The following is a 19,804-nucleotide window of genomic DNA, read 5'->3' as shown; positions in this document are numbered from 1 at the left end:
CGCTGATTGGCTGCGGGTGACGTCAGGGCCTTTTTCGCTCGGCATGACCTCATCCCCGCCGGCGGCCCCGCCCTCCGCCCCGGGCCTGTCACTCGCGGCCGAGCGCGGCGGCCAAGCCGGCTCCGCGCCCCCCGCCCGGACGCCGGAGCCCGAGCCGCGCCGGAGCCGTACCGGCCGCGCCCGCCGAGCCCGGGGTGGGATGCGCGCCGCGAGCGCGCGTGCCCGCCCGCAGTGCGCGCGCCCCGGCCCGAGCGAGCGCTCCCCGCGGCGGCGGCGGCGACGGCGGCGACGGCGACGCGGCCCGCGCGCTCCCCCGGCCCCTGCCCCGGCTGCGCGGGCCCCCGCCGGGCCCATGGGCGGCGCGGCCGAGAGGGCGCGCTGAGCGGGCGCGGGTCCCCGTGCGCCCCGGACGCGAGCGACGGCGAGGTGAGCGGGGCCGCCGAGCGGGGACGCGGGGACGCGCGGGGCGCGGGCAGGGGGCTCGGCCCGGTGGGCGCCGCGACTGGAGCGCTGGGGCGGCTGCACCGGGCGGACGCCCGGGAGGAGGAGGCAGCGCCGAGGTGAGCGGCCCGGCTCAGGGGGACGCCGCGGACCGGCCCGGGAAGCCCTTCCCCCGCCTCCCACAGAGCCCAGTGGACCCCGGCCCGGTCCACGCTGGTTCCCCCCGCTTCGCCGCCTTTCTCCTCGAAATTCCTTCCTATTTTGGGGGGGGAGGGGCATGCAGTAAGGACCCAGCACCTTGGCCCCTTGCGATCCAGCGTGGACCTGTACGGACCTCTGCGAGAGCCCCAGACTCCCAAGGATGCCCCCCACCCCGCCATGGAGGCCCCAAATTGGAGAAGGTCGTCCCTGCCCCCGCGGGTTGGGGATGCAGGCCTTGACCAAAGAAGCGGAGGGTTTTAGCCTGTGGGAGGCTCAGGAAAGGGCCCATTCCGCATTCGGTGGAGAGGGGCTGCAGATCCATGGCCCCTGTCTGGCCAGGGCGCCACGGGTACCCCCACCTCAGGGTGCTCAGCTGGCCTCTGCAGAATAAAGACCATCCGCCAGCCTGCTGCAGAGGCAGCAGCGGGTGCTGGGGGAGGGGCTGGCACTGCCAGGCTGAGTGCAACCAGCCTCCCTCAGCCTATCTGCCCACCTTCGTGGGGAGGGGTACCTAATAGTCTGGATGGGAGGGGAGGGGGCAACAGTGGGCCCAGCCCCCATCAGGTCACCCCTACTGGGAGAATTTGCCTCCTGACTTCCTGCTGTAAAAATGTACTGGCTTCTGCAGGAGGCCAGTTGGGGGCCTGGGTGCCGCAGTGATTGCAGGGTGCAGGGGGACTCCATGGGGTGGGGGAGAGAGGTGGCAGGGTCTAATGTGGCACCCACAGTGTTGTGGTGCAGCCTGGGGCGGATGTGGGGGTGCTGCCGGGTAGGGAAGCAGTGATCTGCTGTGTCCCCTGCCCCCGGGGGTCTGAGTGGAGGTCTGAGGGTCTGTGTGCACTCCCTACTGCCTCCCTCAGACCTTGCTCCAAGGGCAGCTCAGGGAAGGAGCGTAGCATCCAATGCCCCCGCCCTGCTCAGGGAGGACAGATGTCCCAGGAATTCACTCCTCAGATGCTTAATAAGCACCTGCCCAGTAGGGCAGATCATGTGACCAGGAGCTGGGAGTTCATCCTGAAGTCTGACTGAATGCCTCCCCCTGCAGTCAGCCAAGGGCTCCAGGAGAGTTGCTGGGCAGGTTCTAGTCCCCTGCTGCCCTCAGCCCTCCGGAAGGCTCCTGTGCCCCAGAGGCTGCCCCCGGGAACAGTGGCTTCCATGCATGCAGATGCAGAAAGATGCTTGAAGTCATCCTCTGCTCCAGAACCCGACCCAGCATCCTCTCCTCTCCAGCTGAGGCTGACCTCGGGGCCCAGATGTTTCACCTGGACAGAGGGCCCAAGGAGGCGCGGAAGCCAGAGGGTATCCTGGCTGCATCTCCGGAGGCTGCAGCTCAGAGGGAAAGGAGAGGAAGGAGCCAAACCCACAGCAAGAGGGACATGAGTCAGATTCTGACCACCAGGACTGCATGGGCTGAGTCCACCAGGCAGTGACTGGTAGATGTCCCGGGATGGCCCAGGTATGTAGCATGGGGGGACGGTGACCAGAAGTCCTGCAGATCAGTAGGACTAGAACAAGCCAGGCAGGAACAGAAGAAACCTAGATGTGTAGGGTCCTGAGCGTGCCCTTCTAAGGACCCACATGCTGAGACCTCCTACTGCAGGCTTTGCCCAGACCCCTGTGAACAGAGGGGGCAGGGCCCCCACCCCACTGTCTCCCAGGCCCGTGGCCTCCCCAGACCAAGTTGGCTCTGCTTGGCCTTGCCATTGGCCCCTCCGGGACAGAGTAAAGGCCAGCTTGGGCCCTGTTCCATTCAGCCTAGGGAGATGAGGGGGGCAGGGGTGAGAGCATTTTGGGGTCCCTGATGAGAGCAGATGAGGGGAAAATGAGCTGCCAGTGTCTGTCCTGGCCTCGCTGCAGTAATTTCTGCCTCCTGAGGTGCCCCTGGGTCACAGCGAGCTGGACATCTCAGCATCGTGGGGGCCCCCACTGCCAGATCCTCCCGAGGGCCTGCCTGTGTGTGCCAGGCACCACTCGGGCTGGGGACACTGCTCTGAGTGAGAGCCACAGTCCACCCATGGCTGACAGTCCTGACAGTCGTCTCTGGAGGTAGTGAATTCCCCGTCACTAGGTGCTGAGCAGAAGGCCTTGGTGAAGACGCCGTCGGTTGGGAGTTGGGAATTTTCTGGCCATGCCCTGTCCCATGCTCAGGGACAAGAATGTGCCCCATGGAGGCCCGGAGAGACAACAGTGTAGAGATCTGGGAGCTGGCACCTGGGGCTTGGGGGCATTTGGTTTGCAGAGGGTGAGGATGGCTGCACCCAGTGACCACATGTATGTGCACACACGTGTGTGTGTGAGTAGTTGCATGAGGGGCTGGCGTGGATCGTGGGGAAGAGGTGAGCCGACGGTGTGCGGACAGTGTGCGAAGGGGCACATCCTGGCACGCGCAGCACGCGCTGCACAGAAGCCAGGCTGCACCGTGAACGTGGCCTTGCAGGGAAAGGGGGGCTGCCTGCCACCTCCTAGGCGGTGCCCAGCCAGGTGCGGAGGGGCCTCCGGCCTTTCAACTGGGAACTGCCCAGTCTCCTCAGCAACGAGCCCTTTGGGGGTGTACAGGGTTGTGTCTTTGTCCCACCGGTACCCAGGCTCTGGAATAGCAGGTGATAGGTACCGTTTCCCCTCAGTTCCCAAGAATCGGGTCTGGGCTGAGCCTGGAGTGGGTCCTTGAAATCAGACAGGCCCAAGACCCTACAATGTCTGTTTCCTCTGTGCCGCCTGGCCTGCTCTAGCCCCACTCGTCGGCCCAAGACTGTCCTAAGCTTCCCCCACCCCTGCCTGAGCTCTGGGCCCCGATCCCCGCCCCCCGCAGGTGAGGGTCTGTGCCTGGGAGCTTTAGATCAAGGAGGCCCTGGGGGTGAGGCTGCGCTCCCGGGAGGCCAGCTCAGTGCAAGAGGTCTCCTGCGGGAGGCGCGCTTGGGCCAGACCTTGGCCACTTGGAGAAGGCGTCCCGGAAGGTGGGAGCAGGGGAGCCTGTGCGCGTGGGTGCTCATGGCAAGCAAGGAGGGTTGGGGCCAGGTGGGGCAGGGGGGCAGGGGGGGTGCTGGAGGAATGTCACACCTGGGCTTTGGGTCATCCCAGGCCCCAGCTACTGGGCACCTGCAAGAAGCAAGGATTGGGCCCTGCCGTTCTGCAGAGCCAGCCTGCTGGCGGCGGCGGCCCTGCCGCAGGAGCTGCGGTTGCCTGGCACCTCTGTGGTTGCCATGGCAACGATGGAGGTGCTAACTTGCTAATGAGTCCCCCTCGGCTACAAATAACAATACTACAGCGGGTAATAGGGCCAAGCTGGAGAGTTCCTTGGGGGAGTGGGGCTGAGACCAGGTACTGGGCAGGGGAGTGTGGCGGCCCACCCTTCCAGCACCCCGCCCCCCGCGCCCCTGTCCTGCAGCCCTGCAGCCCAGCTGACCTCTTCCCCACCCTCATCCTGAGTCTGCCTCCCTGCCTGTCTTGCAGATGGAGCGGGCGCCCCTCCACACCCCAGCTCCTCTCACGGCCAGTTAAGGACCTGAGGGCAGTGTTTGTGCCCAGCGGCTGCAGGGAGGGCAAAGGACCTCTCCCCCAGCCCCTTCCCTTGTCCCTGCCCTGAAGTGCTGTTTGGCTTCTGTTGCTTTAGGTGGGAAAGTCTGCCCTCACCTGATAGGGACCATGAGCGCCCCTCTGCCCACCACTGCATCTGTCTCAGGGACTGGGCCTCTGAGCGGGGCTCCTGGCCACACATCCAGGGCAGGAGGCTTGTGGGAGGGGGCCGGTAGCTGCGGCCTGTCTGCCACAGTCTTGACAAGGTGCAGCTTAGAACTTGGAAGCTTCTCAAATACCTCATACAGGAGTCGAATTGGGGACCCCTCACCACACAGGCTGGGACCCCCCTCAGCAGGTGAGGACCCCCAGGCAGGTGGGGAAACCCCCTCCACAGACAGGACCCTCCCAGCAGGTTAAGACCCCCCCGCAGCATGTGGGGTACCCCTTTTGGCAGACGGGCCCTTCTGCTGTTGACCTTGTTTGGTATGGCCCTCAGGAAGGACAGCATCCCCAGCTGCGCCCCAGGCCTCACCCCCACTGTGGAGGAGCCTGGGTACCTGCGTGGGGAGCAGGGAGTCTGTGAATGGGATCCCAAGGCCCTGCCCACTGGCCAGGGCCATCCTGGGCACTTCTCCGTGGGTCAGCTCCAGTGGCTCAGCCTAAGGCTGCCCATAGCCAGCAGACACGGTCTACACCCTGCCTGACACCTAGTTCTCTGTGAATTCCGCCATCCCCACCCAGGGAGCTCGCCTCAAGTGTGACGAGCTCTGCAGCTGCAGGTTGGGGGCTTGATGAAGGGGCCCCTCCTCTGACATCTGTCCCCCAGCCTCTCCCGTGCCTGAGCTGGGTGGGGGTGTGGTGGAGGGAAGACCCCGATTGAATGGCAGTGGTAGAGGCCTTGGGTCCTGACTGTGATGTGACCTGAGGCTGGTCCCACCCCTTCCCCAAGCCTCCGTCTCCCCATCTTCAAAGTAAACTCATAATCCTCACGCTGTGCGCCTCCCTGTGGGCTGGGAGGCTAGTTGAGCCTAAGAAAGGCCAGTCCTGGCAGGCGGCAGGGCAGGTGGGGCCTGGCAGGTGGGGTGGGGTGGGGGTGGGAGGTGTGTGGCAGAGGCTTAGCACCAAACCCACAAGAGGGGTCTCCACCCCAGGATCTGGGGTCCCCCTGTCCCCATCTACTCCTACTTCCTCCGCCAAGATCCCTTACAGCCAGGCCAAGAGTCCCCGCACCCCCAAGAGTCCTACATCTGGGTCACCTACTTTGCCTTTCATCCTTGGGTGCCACCCATCCCACCCCATCCTGGGCCCTACCAGCCCTTAGAAAGGTCCCCCCGGACCTCAGGCCTGCACCGTGCCTGGCACACCCTGCCATGCTGCCCCCTCCACTCTGAGCGTGTGACGCGCTCCGCAGGGAGACAGACACCGGCCCCAGACCGTTTGTGCAGCCGGCACGTGGCAGGCACTGAAGCTCGGGCTGCAGGACTGGGACAATGGCAGCAACAGAGGACCCCCACCTCCACGCCCAAGACCCTGCAGCACCTTGGCCGGCGCCTGCCCCAGGACCCCAGCAACATGGGGAGGCAGCCCCACCCCCCTTCCTCTGGGTCCAGATGGTCGGCAGGGAGGGATTGTGCTGGGTGGGGCTGGAGAGGGCCATGTGCTGGGGCAGGGAGCAGGTTCTGGACCTTGCCTCGCCCAGAGTTCTGGAGAATAAGACGTGCAGGCCAGAGAGGGGGAACATCTGCATCCCAGCAATGGGATGACAGAAGCCTTGGGGGCCGAATGAAGGGTTCCGGATCCGAATGAGTGTCCATGAACCCAAGGGCCCAGGGGAGGGGTCCTCAGGCCTGTCCTGCCTGTCCAGTCCAGTGCTTCCCTCTGTAGTTCCCCCAGTTGTCTGACTTGTCCCACTGAGAGGATGTCGCCGTGGCCTGTGCAGTGCTGGATGGGACCATTCGTGACCGCTCTCCCAGTCCAGTGGTCCACCTCACTAACCTTAGATGTCTGGGGACTTGGCTTTCATAGAGCCAGAGGGGCTGCCGATTTGCCCCAAGGGAGGAAGGGCCCCCGTGGGTGCCTGCCAGGCTCAACCATTCGGGTGCTCTTGGGTCCCACCATGGGCCCTTTGGAGGCTGGCCCTGCCTGGGAAGCTGGCCGGGTGCCCCCCTGGGGGCCTGCAGCCCTGCTGACCCTCTGCCTCTCCCTGCAGGTCTGGCACCATGCCCAGTCCCTCCGAACTCTAGGCCACATCCCTGGCCTGCAGAGCAGCCCCTGTTCGCTTCGGGGCTCACCCCCTCCCCACTGCCCACTGCCCCACCATGGCCGGGGACCGGCTCCCTCGGAAGGTGGTGGATGCCAGGAAGCTGGCCAGCCTGCTGCGGGGTGGACCTGGGGGACCGCTGGTCATCGACAGCCGCTCTTTCGTGGAGTACAGCAGTGGGCACGTGCTCAGCTCCGTCAACATCTGCTGTTCCAAGCTGGTGAAGCGGCGGCTGCAGCAGGGCAAGGTGACCATCGCCGAGCTCGTCCAGCCAGCCGCGCGCGGCCAGGTACCTGGCCCTGCCACCCACGCCCTGTCCCCCGCCCCACCCAGGCACCCATCCCTTCCAGGGGCAAGGGCAGAGCTCCCCAGCCAGGTACACAGGGGCCCTCTGCTCGGGCGCCCCCCCGCAGCCTCAAACCCAAACTGAGCTCTTGGGGTCACAATGTTCTGAGCCGTTCCATACCTTGGGCCTTGTAGGCAGCTCCCACCCCCCCTCCCTGAGCTTCCTCTTAGGGTGCACAAATGTGTCTCCCCCGGAGGCCCTCTGCTGACCCTATCTCCCCAGATACAATTCATCACCCCTCCCGCCCAGAGCCTGCTGACCCTGTCTGGGTCCTCACTCAGCCCCCGAGGAGAGGTCTCCCCACGTAAGACTGGGCGGTGTCCCTGGGGCCCAGCCCAGGGCTCAGAGAGGGGCACAGGGGTGGGGTGGGGGCACAGAGGGGCAGTGGACCAGGATGGCAGCTGGTCAGGCGCACACCGAGTGCTGTGAGAACACAGAGGAAGACAGGAAGGGGGGCCAAGAGGCTTATGCTGAGCCGTCATGTGCCCAGCCTCCCAGTTCTTTCCCCTAGAGTTCTGAGTGACCCAGAATTCTTTCTGTGCCCCTCCCCCCCAAACGTCCCAGGTCACCTGCAGTGGACAATCCTGTCTCTGTTAGCCAGGAGCATCAAGTGCAGCACTGGGAAGGACCACTGGCCCTGTGGCCTGGGAAGGTGGGGGCACCCCCAGTGGGGGGAGTGACATGGCCAGCAGCCCGGAGCTGGGAGGGGTCTCGGTCACAGGCCCTGTGCCAGCAGCACTGGATGTGAGAGGACCCAGGTGGCACAGCCCCCGCCAAGGCCAGAACCAGCTCCCTGCAGCCTCAGTGAGGGGAATCCGGTGATTAATCACCCCCAGCGAGGACTCCCTGCCAGAGCGCAATCCCATTGGCTGCTGGTGACATCATGCAGCCCAGGGTTGGCGGCTCAGCTGGCTGAGGGGCTGAGTGTGCTTGGGGGGCAGGGCATTAGCCACTGGGAGCAAAAGCTGCTCAGCATCTGGTCCCAAGCCTGGGCATTCAGGATGGGAGGAGGGCAGTGGAACCCCAACTTCTGGCTGCCTCCTGAATTAAGGAGGGCTCTTGCAGCACTTTTCCCATCACTGGCTGGGGAATTGCCCAGACGCAAAGGCACCCCACCCTCAGAAGCCCCAAAATGTGCCTCCCAGTGGCCCAGGGGACAGGTTTCCCTTTGCCTCAGCCACCCTGACAGCACATCCCTGGGACCGTGGCCACCCGTGCGTGCGCCCAAGGACCCTGTTACATTCACCTGCGTCTCCTCCACGGGGGCCCGGCCCCTGGTGCGTGCCCATCACATCTGTTCCCTTAGCACAGGTCTGGGCGTGAGGCCGTGGCGTTAGGAGGAGCGTGCCCCTGTTTCTGCCCGCTCTGAGGGCTTGCCTGTGGGGCTGTGGCATCCAAACCCGTCCAGGTGTGGGCTCTGAGGCGGGTGGGCGGGTGAGAGCCCGCCCCTCCCCTCCATGCAGCCAGGGGGCCGAAGCCCCTCCCCTGCCGCAGCCTGACCAGTAGTAGTGGGTGGCAGCAGGGGATGGGGGATCTGGCAGGTGCCCAGCGGTGCCCTGACCTCTGCCCTCACGGCCTCCAGGTGGAGGCCACAGAGCCGCAGGACGTGGTGGTCTATGACCAGAGCACACGGGACGCCAGCGTGCTGGCTGCGGACAGCTTCCTCTCCATCCTGCTCAGCAAGCTGGACGGCTGCTTCGACAGCGTGGCCATCCTCACGGGTGAGCTCCAGATAGACCCGGGCCAGGGGGCTCTGGGGCGCCCTCTCCTTCCTTCCTCTCTCTCCTCACTGTGAGCTTAGCTATGGGGGGGTGGGGGCATCTGGGGAGTCAGCTTCTGGGTCCAACTCTGCTCTCTTCTCTGAGCCCAGAGACCAGCAGCTACTGGGGTGGTGTTGGGGGATGGGGTGCTCTCTCAGTAACTGGAGTTCCCCAAGGCTCCATTGTTCCCTCCCCCGGGCCCCCACACTCCAGAACCCCCTCCACCATGGGCCTACCCCACCACTAGCAGGTGAAGCAGTAGGCAGGAAGAAACCCCTAAATGCATTCGTGGCAGGGGAGGAGGGAAGGGATCTAGGCAAAGATGTGTCTCTGCCCCTCTAGCTGTCTGAGAGAGGAGACATAGCCCCCATCCTCTGCAAACTCCAATCCGAGCAGAACTGGTCGGACAGGGAGTCCCTCTGAATGCTGCAGTCAGCACAGGATGCCCGACCCCTGCCTGGGGGCCAGCAGAGATCCCTGTAGGGCTTCCTGTTCCCCAAAAGCAGCCCAGGCAGCCTGGAGGCTGGGAAGCCCCCCATACACACACCTGCACACACGCACACACACACACAGGCCCCACCCTGGTTCTTGATGATTCCTTCCTCCTGCTGGCAGGGGCTGAGGCACTTCTGTAGAACCCACCTCCCAGAGGTGGCCCAGGTCCCAGGGCTGGGTTGAGCTGGCCTGTCCCAGGGCTGTACACCCTCCCTGCCCAGGTCTGAGGCCTCTGTGGGTGCTCCTGCCAGGGGCCATGGCAGGTGGGCAGAGGATGGAGAGGGCTGAAGAGGGTGTCAGCCCCCCCACCCCACCGCCGATAGGACACTTCTGTACACTCACCATGTCTGCCCTGAGCAGCCCCTTATGTGCAGACACCCCATGCGGTGGTCCGTGGGCACCGGGATCCCACCATTGGGAGGATGGACCTTCCCCACCGCCCCTGGGATGCCTCCTGGTGGGTCCACATCGTGTGCAGGTGTGCGTGCTGCCATCTACACGCGTGCCTGGGTCTAGGCGGTCAGAGGGCATCTGTGCATCTATGCACAGCTCTGGGAAGCTGGTGATCCGTGCTTGCTTGTGTGGTGGGATGTGGGGTTTGTGTGCATGTGTGTGAACTCTGAGAACCCGAGGCCACAGAATTGCAGACTCTCTGATTCAGCCACTGCCCCCTGGGCTCAATTTGGGGGCTGAGCGGATAGGGAGAAGAGGGAGAGAGGACAGAGGCTCTGGGCTTCTTAACGGGTGTCCTGGGCAGAACAGGAGCCCAGCTGGGAACCCCAGTATGCGTGTGTTCACGCGTGCACGTGTCAGTGTGGGTGGTGTGTGTGTGCGTGCGCATAGTCTCTACTCAGGAGTGGGGGCCACCAGGCCTTCTGAGAGTCTGAGAAACAGGTCCCAGAGCAGCACCCTTCCTTACCCCAAGGCTGCCAGGAAAGCCCAGGACCTCTAATGTGTGTCTCCTCTGGAGGCTGGGGCTCCTCACCCAGCATGCAGTGGGGCAGGCCTAGGCTCGGATGTGCCAGGAGGGCTCACCTGGGACCTGGCCGTGCCCACTTGGTTCGCTAAACTCTTGGGGCTGCCGCGTGCCCTTTCTCCCCTGCCTGCCCCTCCCTGAGAGGTTAGAGTATTTGCCCCCGTTTCCCTGAGGGCCAAGCCAGGCAGAAGTCATGACCCACCACGGTATGAGAAGAGCTCCAAATCAGGACCAAATCAGGACCAAATCAGGACCCAGACTCGCGGCCTCCTGGGAGCCTGGCCCACAGCACCCACCCTGAGGCGAGCACGGCCCCTGAACCAGTGAGCATGGGAAGGCGAGGCTGAGTGGGACAGAGGGATGCTGCCCCGCCAGAAACGGGAGGTGACTTTCCAGGATCCCTAGCACAGGGGGAGGGGGCCCAGCGGAGGCCAGAAAGGGAGGACCCCACCCCTCGGTGGGTGGGGCTGAGGAGCGCCAGGACGATGTCGCGGCTGGAGGACAGGGAGATCTCTCTCGGTGACAGGGGAGGCTCGCGGAAGCAGGAGAGGGCAGAGTGGGGCAGGCGCGCTGGGGTCCGGAACCGGCTGCCGTGACCGCTGCTCCCCCCCTGCCCCCCCCCCCAGCTGCTTGGCGGTGACGTCCAGCGGGGCGGGGACGGAAAGGGAGCCTGGCCCTTTAAGCGGCGGGCGGCCCTAGCCCGGGTGCGCGTTGCTGCGGAATGCGGGCTGGTGATGTCGCGGCGCCGGGTCGGTGCGCCCCCGCGGCCCGACCCCGCACGCGCCGCCCTCGGACCCTGGCCAGAGACCGCGGCGGGAGCGGCCCCTACGCGGAGGGTGCGCGAAGGGTACGCGGAGGGAGGGTGGGCAGGTGCGGACCCTGCCCGGGGCGCGGGGACCGCGGCGGCGCAGGGGGGTTGCGGGGCGCGCCGCGCGCATGGGGGCCGGAGAGCGCCTGGTGGGAGCTGCGGGCGGGGGCAGTGGCCGGGCCCGGTGCCCGTGGAGTCGGTGCAGTCGGTGCGTCCTGGGCATGAGCTTTTGTGCGAATCCGGGATTCCATTGTGCGGCGCAGCGAGCTGGGAAACCGTGAGGCAGGGGGAGGTTGGTATCCCGCCTGAAGGAAGGTGCCCTTGGGGATGCCTGGGGGATGGGGGCGCCTCCCCTCTGCGAAGAGTGCCACTACCTGCAGAGGGTCCAGGCCTGCTGCCACTGATTCAACCCAGGGTGGTCCTCTCCTGTAACCCAGAGCCTGGTGGGGGGGGGGGGGGGTCCTGAAATCGCTGGAGGGGCGGGGCCTCCGGCTCTGCTGCACTTGGCATCCATAGGGGGCTTGTGGGGGTCCCCACAAGCTGCTTGGCTCTGCGGGGAGTGGGGGGGCAGCCCTGTGGGGCTTTACCTGAGGGATTGCAGTCAAAACTGGCAGGACCACTCCTGTCCAGAGACCCCCCTTTGTGGGGGAAGTTCCTGGTGGAATACAGCCCCCCACCCCTCAGCTTAGGCGACGCCCCCAGAGAGCATGGGAGGTATATGGTAAAGATGAGTCTTTGCAGAGATCCTGCAGATCTTATGTCTCCTGGGGTGGGGGGTGTTGTCCTCCATCAGGAACATCCAGGGGACCCCTGGCTCTGGCCAGTAAACAGGAGCCCAGCCCCAGCACCCAGGTCGCTTTCATCTGTGAGCTGTGTTGTCAGCGATGCTGATAGTCAGCCACTTCTCCCTGTCCAGCCGCAGGTTGCCAGGGTAGGGACAGCTTCTCCTCCAAGGCTGGTGCCTCCACTCCCTGAGCCTGGAGGTCCCCCATCACCATGCCCCCCGCCAAAGGCAAGCTGTCATTGGGGGCACAAGGAATGCACATGGCAGGCACTCTGGTTGGGGGTTTGTACAAACTGGCCATTGAGCTGGGCCAGGGGTGAAGGCTGAGGGTACCAGGCATCTGTGTCCTGGGAAATCAGCCAGGTCTCTGGCCCCAGCTGTTTCTGCAGACCAGGAAAGAGCACTGGGGGTCTCGTGGCCTGGGACCCCGCCTCACTCCCCTGCCTCCTCCGGTGCGCTAGGGTAGGCCTCCATCTAGTTGAACTCTGTAATAGATCAGTCCACTGAGGGCAGGGATTGTCCACAGGCCTCGTGCCCCCAAAAGTGTGGTTAGGCCCAGGGTGGCCACCAGGGAGTGTCACCTCACCCTAGCAGGGACTGGCTGTCACCCAGCCGCCTGGCTGTGGGCAGGTTAGCGCTCAGTGTGTCTTCATGGCCCCTGTCTCCTTTGAGACCACGCTGTGCTGTGTGGCAGGCAGGATGCTGAAACAGGCTAGGGGTGTAATGAGCTCTGCCCGTGGTCACTCACTGAGTCAGAGCTGGGCTAGGGATTCCCACTGGGGTCTTTGAGGCCAGCGGAGGGGCTCCTTCCACCGACCTGTGGCCCAGGACTTGGGTGTACAGGGAAGGCAGTGGGCACACACCACCACGTGTAGAACGTGTGCCCGCTGCATGCCCTGCTTGCTCACCATCCCCGGCGTTCCCAGCTCTTAGCCCATCCTCTGGTGCTGTCCTCTGGGCAGAAGGGAGCCCTAAGTAGAGCACAGGTGCCCCTGCAGGGCTGTGCCAATTCCAGTAGGTGATGTCATGCCCAGGGGCAGGAGGGCCCCTCAGAAGCCCTTGCCTCCTGGTCCTGGCACCCACGCTTGGCCAGGGGCTCCCAGCCAACTAGAGTCAGGGAGGGATTGCATCAGCCCAGGGGGAGAGGCAGGAAGGCCCAGGCTGGCCCCTGGCCACCGGCACAGAAGATCCACACCCTCAACAGGAGCCTTCCGTGGCGTCGGAACCCACCCCTGCCTGGGTCCTGCACGTGCAAGGCCGGCCCGCAGCCTCGACCCCACATTTATGGGCATCACAGCGGCGTCCTCAGCAGGACCAGCTCCTAATTAGCCTGGGGAGGAATGTGGGTGTAGGGGCAGGCCTTATATGAGCACAGCACGCGCCTCGACTTGGTGAGAGCAGCCCTCCGGCACCCAGCGCTGACTGCAGGTGCTCAGGCCAGAGGCTCACCCCCTGGCATCACGCTGGGCTGGGGGTCCAGGCTGTGGCCAGAGTGTAGGGGTGGTCGGGTGCCCTGGACTCTTTCTTGTGCCCCAGCCAGCCAACCGCCTGACTCACGTCTCCTCTGCTCCTCCTCCTGCAGGGGGCTTTGCCACCTTCTCCTCCTGCTTCCCTGGCCTCTGTGAGGGTAAGCCTGCTGCCCTGCTGCCCATGAGCCTCTCCCAGCCCTGCCTGCCTGTGCCCAGTGTGGGCCTGACCCGCATCCTGCCTCACCTCTACCTGGGCTCTCAGAAAGATGTCCTGAACAAGGTGTGTGCACAGCTGGGGCTTTGGCCGCTGGCAGGGGGAGGGGGGCGGAGGCAGGAGCTCAGATGCCGCTCCTGGGCTGGTTTGGGGGGGTGGGGAGAAGGGAGCTGGAAGCCAATGAGGGGATGGATAAACGTGTGGGAGAAGCCTGGGTTGGGGGCCCGAGGACGTGAGGGGACAGGGGCAGGACCGGAGCAGGGCTGGGTGGAGAAGCAGCTCCCAGCCCCTTAGGCGGCGGAGCCCACATGCCACACTGCTGATGTCACTGGGCCCCTGGCCAGCACTGAAAGAATCCCGTGTTTTAAAATTGTGATGAGGGAAGAGGGTAAAGCCACCGCCCAGGCAGCCATAACATTCCTGGGAGCCTACCTCAGGCTGTGGGTGGCGCTTGCCCGATACCAGCATCCCCATCCCCCACCCTCCCCCCCACCCCCCCGCTAGAGGCTCTGAGCTCCAGGGTGGAAGTGGGAGGGGCTTCCACCTCCAGGGCACCCCTGTGCAGCCTGTCCTCCCGTCCCTCCAGGACCTGATGACCCAGAACGGAATAAGCTATGTCCTCAACGCCAGCAACTCTTGCCCCAAGCCGGACTTCATCTGTGAGAGCCGCTTCATGCGCATTCCCATCAACGACAACTACTGCGAGAAGCTGCTGCCCTGGCTGGACAAGTCCATCGAGTTCATCGGTGAGGGGCGGGGCAGGGGTGGGGGTCTCCTGTAGGAGGGCGGGCAGGACGCTGGGGAGAAGCACTGCGACCCCGGTGCTTGGGCCTGAGATGGGACTGGGATCGTTGGCGGTAGGGCCGGTGAGGTCCCCTGCCTGGGTTAGGGAAGCGCCGGCACCCTGAGCCCTCACCGGCCCCGGTGGCCCTGCCTCCAGATAAAGCTAAGCTGTCCAGCTGCCAAGTCATCGTCCACTGTCTGGCTGGCATCTCCCGCTCGGCCACCATCGCCATCGCTTACATCATGAAGACCATGGGCATGTCCTCCGATGACGCCTACAGGTAGCCTCTCCTTTCTTCCTGGGCCCTGAAGTTTAAGGCTGGAACCGGCCCTTCCCCGCCCCCTGTCCACCCACGAGCAGCGGAATGGCCCTGGCCCGGGAGGGAGACGCCTGAGCCGGGCTCCAGCACTCCGGGGTGGGTCTGCACATCAGCTGTGTGCCCAAGCATGGGCAGGGGGGAGCAGGGGGAGCAGGGGGAGCAGGAGGAGCAGGGGGGGCCAGGCGGGCAGCCCCGCCTGGCAGGAAGCCCCGTCTCGAAGCAGCCCCCCGCCCCCAGGTTCGTGAAGGACCGGCGCCCATCCATTTCGCCCAACTTCAACTTCCTGGGCCAGCTGCTGGAGTATGAGCGCAGCCTGAAGCTGCTGGCTGCCCTGCAGGGTGACGGGGCGCCCCACCCGGGGACGCCCGAGCCCCTCCCGGGCCCTGCCGCCCCACTGCCGCCGCCGCCACCACCTACCTCAGAGAGCGCTGCCACCGGGAGCGCGGCGGCCAGTGCAGCCAGGGAGGGCGCGCCCGCCGCCGGCGGGGAGCTGCCCGCGCCCTCCGCGGCGCCCGCCACCAGCGCGCTGCAGCAGGGCCTGCGTGGCCTGCACCTCTCCTCCGACCGCCTCCAGGACACCAACCGCCTGAAGCGCTCCTTCTCACTGGACATCAAGTCGGCCTACGCCCCCAGCCGGCGGCCCGACGACCCGGGGCCCCCCGACCCCGGGGAGGCCCCCAAGCTCTGCAAACTGGACAGCCCGTCCGGGGGCGCGCTGGGCCTGCCCTCGCCGGGCGCCGACAGCCCGGACGCGGCGCCGGAGACGCGCCCGCGCCTCCGCCGGCGGCCCCGGCCTCCCGCCGGCTCCCCGGCACGCTCCCCGGCGCCCGGCCTCGGCCTCGGCCTGAACTTCGGCGATGCCTCCCGGCAGACTCCGCGGCTCGGCCTTTCGGCCCTGTCGGCACCTGGGCTGCCTGGCCCCGGCCAGCCGGTCGGCCCCGGGAGCTGGGCGCCGCCGCTCGACTCTCCGGGCACGCCGTCGCCCGACGGGCCCTGGTGCTTCAGCCCGGAGGGCGCGCAGGGCGCGGGCGGCGCGCGGTTTGCACCCTTCGGCCGGGCAGGCGCGCAGGGCGCAGGGGGCGGCGACCTGCGGCGGCGGGAGGCGGCCAGGGCCGAGGCCCGGGACGCGCGGACCGGCTGGCCGGACGAAACGGCGGCCCCGGAGACACAGTTCAAGCGCCGAAGCTGCCAGATGGAGTTCGAGGAGGGCATGGTGGAGGGGCGCGCGCGCGGCGAGGAGCTGGCTGCCCTGGGAAAGCAGGCCAGCTTCTCGGGCAGCGTGGAGGTCATCGAGGTGTCCTGACGGCGGCCGGGGACCCAGGGCCCGGCGCTCCGCCGCCCTCGGCTCCCTGGTCTGGGCCGCCAGCAGCCGGGCCCACTATAAATATATATTATATATAATGCAAAGAAAGGTAAATGGTTTTACTGCGATTTTTATCGAGAAGTAAATATTTCGATTTTTTATTTATTTAAGCTGTTCATTCTGGCAATGATTTGGCAACAGTGCGGGCGGTCCTCGGAGCTCTATTTTTACTGTCTGGTATTTAAACTGAAACACTCGTTTCTAAGCAATATGAGGCCACCTTCAGTCCCAAGCTGGGGTGCCAGGCCTGGGGTCCCCTCCCCGCCCCCCCCTCCCAGGAAACACTGCTGACCGTTGCAAAGAGGCTGCCGAGCTTTCGTGCACTTTTTACATAAGAAAAAGGGGAAAAAAGGAGAAAAAAAACTTTGCCACAAACTGAGCCGCAGAACCTCCCTGTCCCTCCCTGCCCCCTCTTCTGCACTCCTCCTCCTCTGCTCTTTTCTCGGGCTCTGCACCAAAGTCTAGGTGGGGGAAGTGTCCCAGGAGCTGGGGCGTGACTGAGGCAGCTCTGCCAGCCGGAGGCACCCCCACTACCTGCCCCCCTGCCGCCCCCCCAACCCCTCCCCGTTGCCTGGTCGGTGTTGACTGGCATTGGGCCTAGAGAGGCTAGGGTTTTTGGACAGGCTGGGGGTAGAACAGGATAGGGGCTTGGTGAACGGCGCTCTTGAGTGTCAGATGATGTGGGTCCCCAGGGCAGGGACAGAGGTAGGATGCCCCCCACTCCTGCCTGAGCCCATGTCCAGTTTCACGGGTTCAGCAAGGCTGTTCCATGGATGCTGCCCCCCTCAACTCCACTTTGCGGGTGCTGCCTAGCACCACCTGCCAGGTGGGGGGGGAACAACAGGAGAGGGGCTCAGCCCCTGGGGGTATCAGACGGGAGGAGCTGGCCTAGCCAGTTTTGGCTCCACTGGCCAGAGGGCAGATGGATTTAGAGTCTTGTTCTGGGCTCTTCCCCCAGCCAGCCCCCAGGCCCCAGGCCAGACTTGGAATTCAGGTATGTTCCTGCAGGTGGAGGGCCTCCATGAGGAGTTGGCTGCCTTGCATTGGGAGGGGGTGATTAGCACTTGTCAGACCCTTACGCTTCCAGGGGATGGGGGTCCTTAGCTTCGGGAGAGCCGTCTCCAGACAGATAAAGACCCCTGATGTGGGCAGATGCAGGTGTCCCCCATGCCTGCCCCCAGCCCCACGGGGTCCTTGGAGAAGAGCACTCCCACACTGCCCTTTTCTGGGGAGCTCTCGCTTCTGCAGCCTCCCTGGGATCTTCACGGTGATATGCCAGGTGGCTTTTGGGCCCAGGTGGGCCAGCCTGGCAGTAAAGGCAGGGAAAAAGCCCCAGCTGCCCCCCGTCCCACACCTTCTTGGGTCATTGGGACCCATGGCTTTTGGAGGCAGGCGTAGATGTCCCCCAACCTTCAGATGTCCTAGAGTCTAGTGTGTGGGGGGGTTGCTGGCCGCCTTGGGAAGAGGCCAGGGGCTTGGCAGGAGGGCGGCTGGGCGGGGCCGAGTCCTCGGGGCAGCTGCCCCTCTGGTTGTTTCTTCCGTTTGTTCTGTTGACCTGCCGCCCTGTGCACCTGTCATCCCTCCTTTAAGCAAAAGTCCTCTTCCTGTTCCCTCTGTCCCCACCCCGTTCCCCAAGAAAATAAGCTATCATCGTTGTGTTTGCAATCTATGGATTAGAGGTTTAAGTATTTATTATTGGTTAATTATTATTATGATTGATTATGTAAACTTGCCTTCTGTCTGTCTATCGCGTTGGGTTTCTGAGATGACCCTGGGTGTGGAGGATGCACTGGTCCCCACCTCCGCGCCCCACCCCTGTGCTGTCCAGGAGACAGTGGTCTGGGGCCACTGGTTGGGCCCCGAACTCTGGAGGCAGGTCCCGCAGCCCCCGGTCCTTTCTTCTCTCTGCCCTCTGCCCTTTCTCTAGGGCCGCCAGCATCTCTTGTGACTTCGGTCTTGGAGTGTGGGGGGCTCTTGCTCTTGAGGCCCTGGTCACCCCAAAGTGAGCAGCTGCAATGTGGGGGGAGGTCCTGTCCCTGCCACCCCCTCTCCTGTCCCGGGGGGACCAGGCCCTGGCACAAGCCCCTCCCCGGTCAATTCCACACACTGCCTGAGGTGGGGCCAGGGCCAGGCCCCAGCCCTCTCCAAGTCTCTCAGCCCTCCTCCCCTTCCCCCACCCCCCTCCCCCCCCCGTCCTGGCATTGGGGGTGGCCCCAGAATGGACCCTGCCCCCTCCTAATATTTGCTGGGAAGTCCAGCGGAGGGGAGGTGGCAGGTCCCCCGCATGGCTCCCAGTCTCTCTGGACTGGGTGTCCCGCTCCTGCCTCAGAACCCCTCCCCCAGCGCGGCCACACTCTGCTCCCTGTCCTGTCCCCTTCTTTTGTATTTGGAGACAATGTGTTGTAATAAATCCCAAGATGGACGTTTTCTCCATGTCTCTGGCTGTCTCTTTCTTCGGGCTGGTGGGAGGCTGGAATGGAGAGTGTGGGGCAGCGGCCCCGGAGGCTTCCTGAGGCCAGGAGGCCGGGGCATTGGGCCCACAAGACCAACTTCCCCAGGACTCAGCCCCTGGGACCCCGAGGGCAGGTTGGGCAGGGCGGGGGACTGTGCAGGGGGAGGGCCCGGCGTGAGGAAGGCCCCACTGCATCCTAGAATGTAGAACACCCTTGTTTGTTGTTACCTGCTAGTGAAATTTTTAAAAAGTTACCACTATGTCCAATAAAAATGCCGTTTTGCCCCTCACCCACTTCCCCGGGCATAAGCACGGGAACACTTGGCTGCATCTCGGCAGGGCTCCGTGTGCATGTGTGGGCACAAGCCCGAGCACACCACACCATTGCCTTCCCTTTCACCGGAAACGGGGGTCTGGCTACAGAATGTCTGCAACTAGCTTTTTAATTATTTAAATGATCCGTTGAAAGAATCCATGCATGTGCTACAAGGACCAAAGGCACACGAGGGTATCTGGTGGAAGGTACTGGGGTGACCCACCCCCTTTTGTCCCCAGCCCCGGGGTTCCTCTCCCTGGAGTCAGCCAGCCCGACTGCGGCTGCGCATCTGCACCGACCGCCGCGAGCGTGCAGCCCCCCGATGGCAGGGTTGCGCTCCGTCCGCCCAGTGCGGTGACGGCCGCGGCTCGCAGCGTTCAGGCAATGCTCTCCTGGGACAGATCTTCAGACGTGACTCCTCTGGGTCACTCCAACGCCTCCCTGGCCGTTACTATAACGACGGCTCCTGTGTACTGAGCTCACTGCGTGCTGAGCTCACCGTGTGCCTGCACGACTCCACACATCCGGGCGTTTCCTGGGAACGGGTCTCCCAGGCTCCAGGGGGGCTGCCGGGCAGATCTGTGCCCTCAGCCCCACGGCCCTCTGGCTAATGCGGTGCAAGGCCTCCAAGGGGGTCTGAGCCTTCTTGGAGCTTTGGCCTGCTTCTTCCTAGGGACACTTCCCTAGTTCCAAGTGGCAGGGAGCTCAAACCAGGGACGCAGGCCAGATCTGCGTGTGTGTATGTGCGCGCGCGTGCACATGAGTGCCCACACACGTGTGCAGGATGTGCGTGTTGCAGGAGGCTGGGAGAGAAGAGGAAGCAGGAGACAGGGAAAGGGCTCAGCTGGCCCCTCTCAGGGACTGCGGGAGGAGGAGGGTCCTTGAATCCAGCATCCCTAGGAGCCCTCAAGAGGCCGGAAACTAGAAGCATGGGGCTGTCGCTAAAGCAAGGCTATTTTTAGCTTAAGAACATCTATTTATAACTCTGGCAGCCCCTTGGGGTCCATAAAACCCAGGACTGGAAGAAAGCTGATGGCTGTCTCAAGCAGCACCGTGGTGCCTCCCACTCCGAGGCATGTGAGCCCCTGCAGCGTAGGACGCAGGCTGATGGTGCCTCTCCCAGGAAGACCAGCTGGGGCACAGAAGGCCAAAGGACCCGGGGGGCAGTGTAAGAATGCACGTGGGGTGGGGGGAGGCCATCTACTAAGTTGCTCAGGCTCCTGGAGGTCAACTGGCCCGAGGGCTGAAGGAAGCAGGTGGTGAGGCCAGACCTGCACACTGGTGCGCAGACCTCCACCTG

General features: G+C 64.7%; 1 protein-coding gene across 6 annotated transcripts; it reads left to right on the top strand.

Moving 5' to 3' along the window:
* The first annotated feature begins 266 nt into the window (after positions 1 to 266).
* On the top strand, positions 267 to 18,165 carry DUSP8 (dual specificity phosphatase 8). Of its 6 annotated transcripts, XM_064575997.1 has the most exons (8): positions 267 to 426; positions 1,873 to 2,098; positions 6,368 to 6,794; positions 8,347 to 8,485; positions 13,170 to 13,336; positions 13,857 to 14,016; positions 14,211 to 14,334; positions 14,611 to 18,165. In XM_064575997.1, exons 3-8 carry the CDS (start codon positions 6,477 to 6,479, stop codon positions 15,674 to 15,676), a joined length of 1,974 nt encoding a protein of 657 aa, XP_064432067.1. In that variant the 5' UTR covers positions 267 to 426; positions 1,873 to 2,098; positions 6,368 to 6,476; the 3' UTR covers positions 15,677 to 18,165. The 6 variants fall into 6 exon arrangements, with proteins under 6 accessions (XP_064432067.1, XP_064432066.1, XP_064432069.1 ...); XM_064575996.1 differs by lacking the exon at positions 1,873 to 2,098 and having other exon boundaries at positions 268 to 426; XM_064575999.1 differs by lacking the exon at positions 1,873 to 2,098 and having other exon boundaries at positions 270 to 426; positions 6,368 to 6,665.
* The last annotated feature ends 1,639 nt before the right edge of the window (positions 18,166 to 19,804 follow it).

The sequence above is a fragment of the Mirounga angustirostris genome, unplaced genomic scaffold, assembly GCF_029215605.1.
Source record: "Mirounga angustirostris isolate CCGP_5_RB_7025 unplaced genomic scaffold, mMirAng1.0.hap1 SCAF_13, whole genome shotgun sequence".
NCBI lineage: Eukaryota > Metazoa > Chordata > Mammalia > Carnivora > Phocidae > Mirounga > Mirounga angustirostris.
The sequence above is the reverse complement of the archived record's forward strand: the minus strand, read 5'-3'. Positions and strand labels throughout refer to the sequence as shown.

Bases quoted from the DNA above. Each gene is read 5' to 3' on its own strand.
- DUSP8 (XM_064575997.1), top strand. From the start codon at position 6,477: ATGGCCGGGGACCGGCTCCCTCGGAAGGTGGTGGATGCCAGGAAGCTG. The intron at 13,337-13,856 runs GTGTGTGCACAG...CCGTCCCTCCAG, and splicing joins AGAAAGATGTCCTGAACAAG to GACCTGATGACCCAGAACGG. The intron at 14,335-14,610 runs GTAGCCTCTCCT...CCCCGCCCCCAG, and splicing joins TCCTCCGATGACGCCTACAG to GTTCGTGAAGGACCGGCGCC.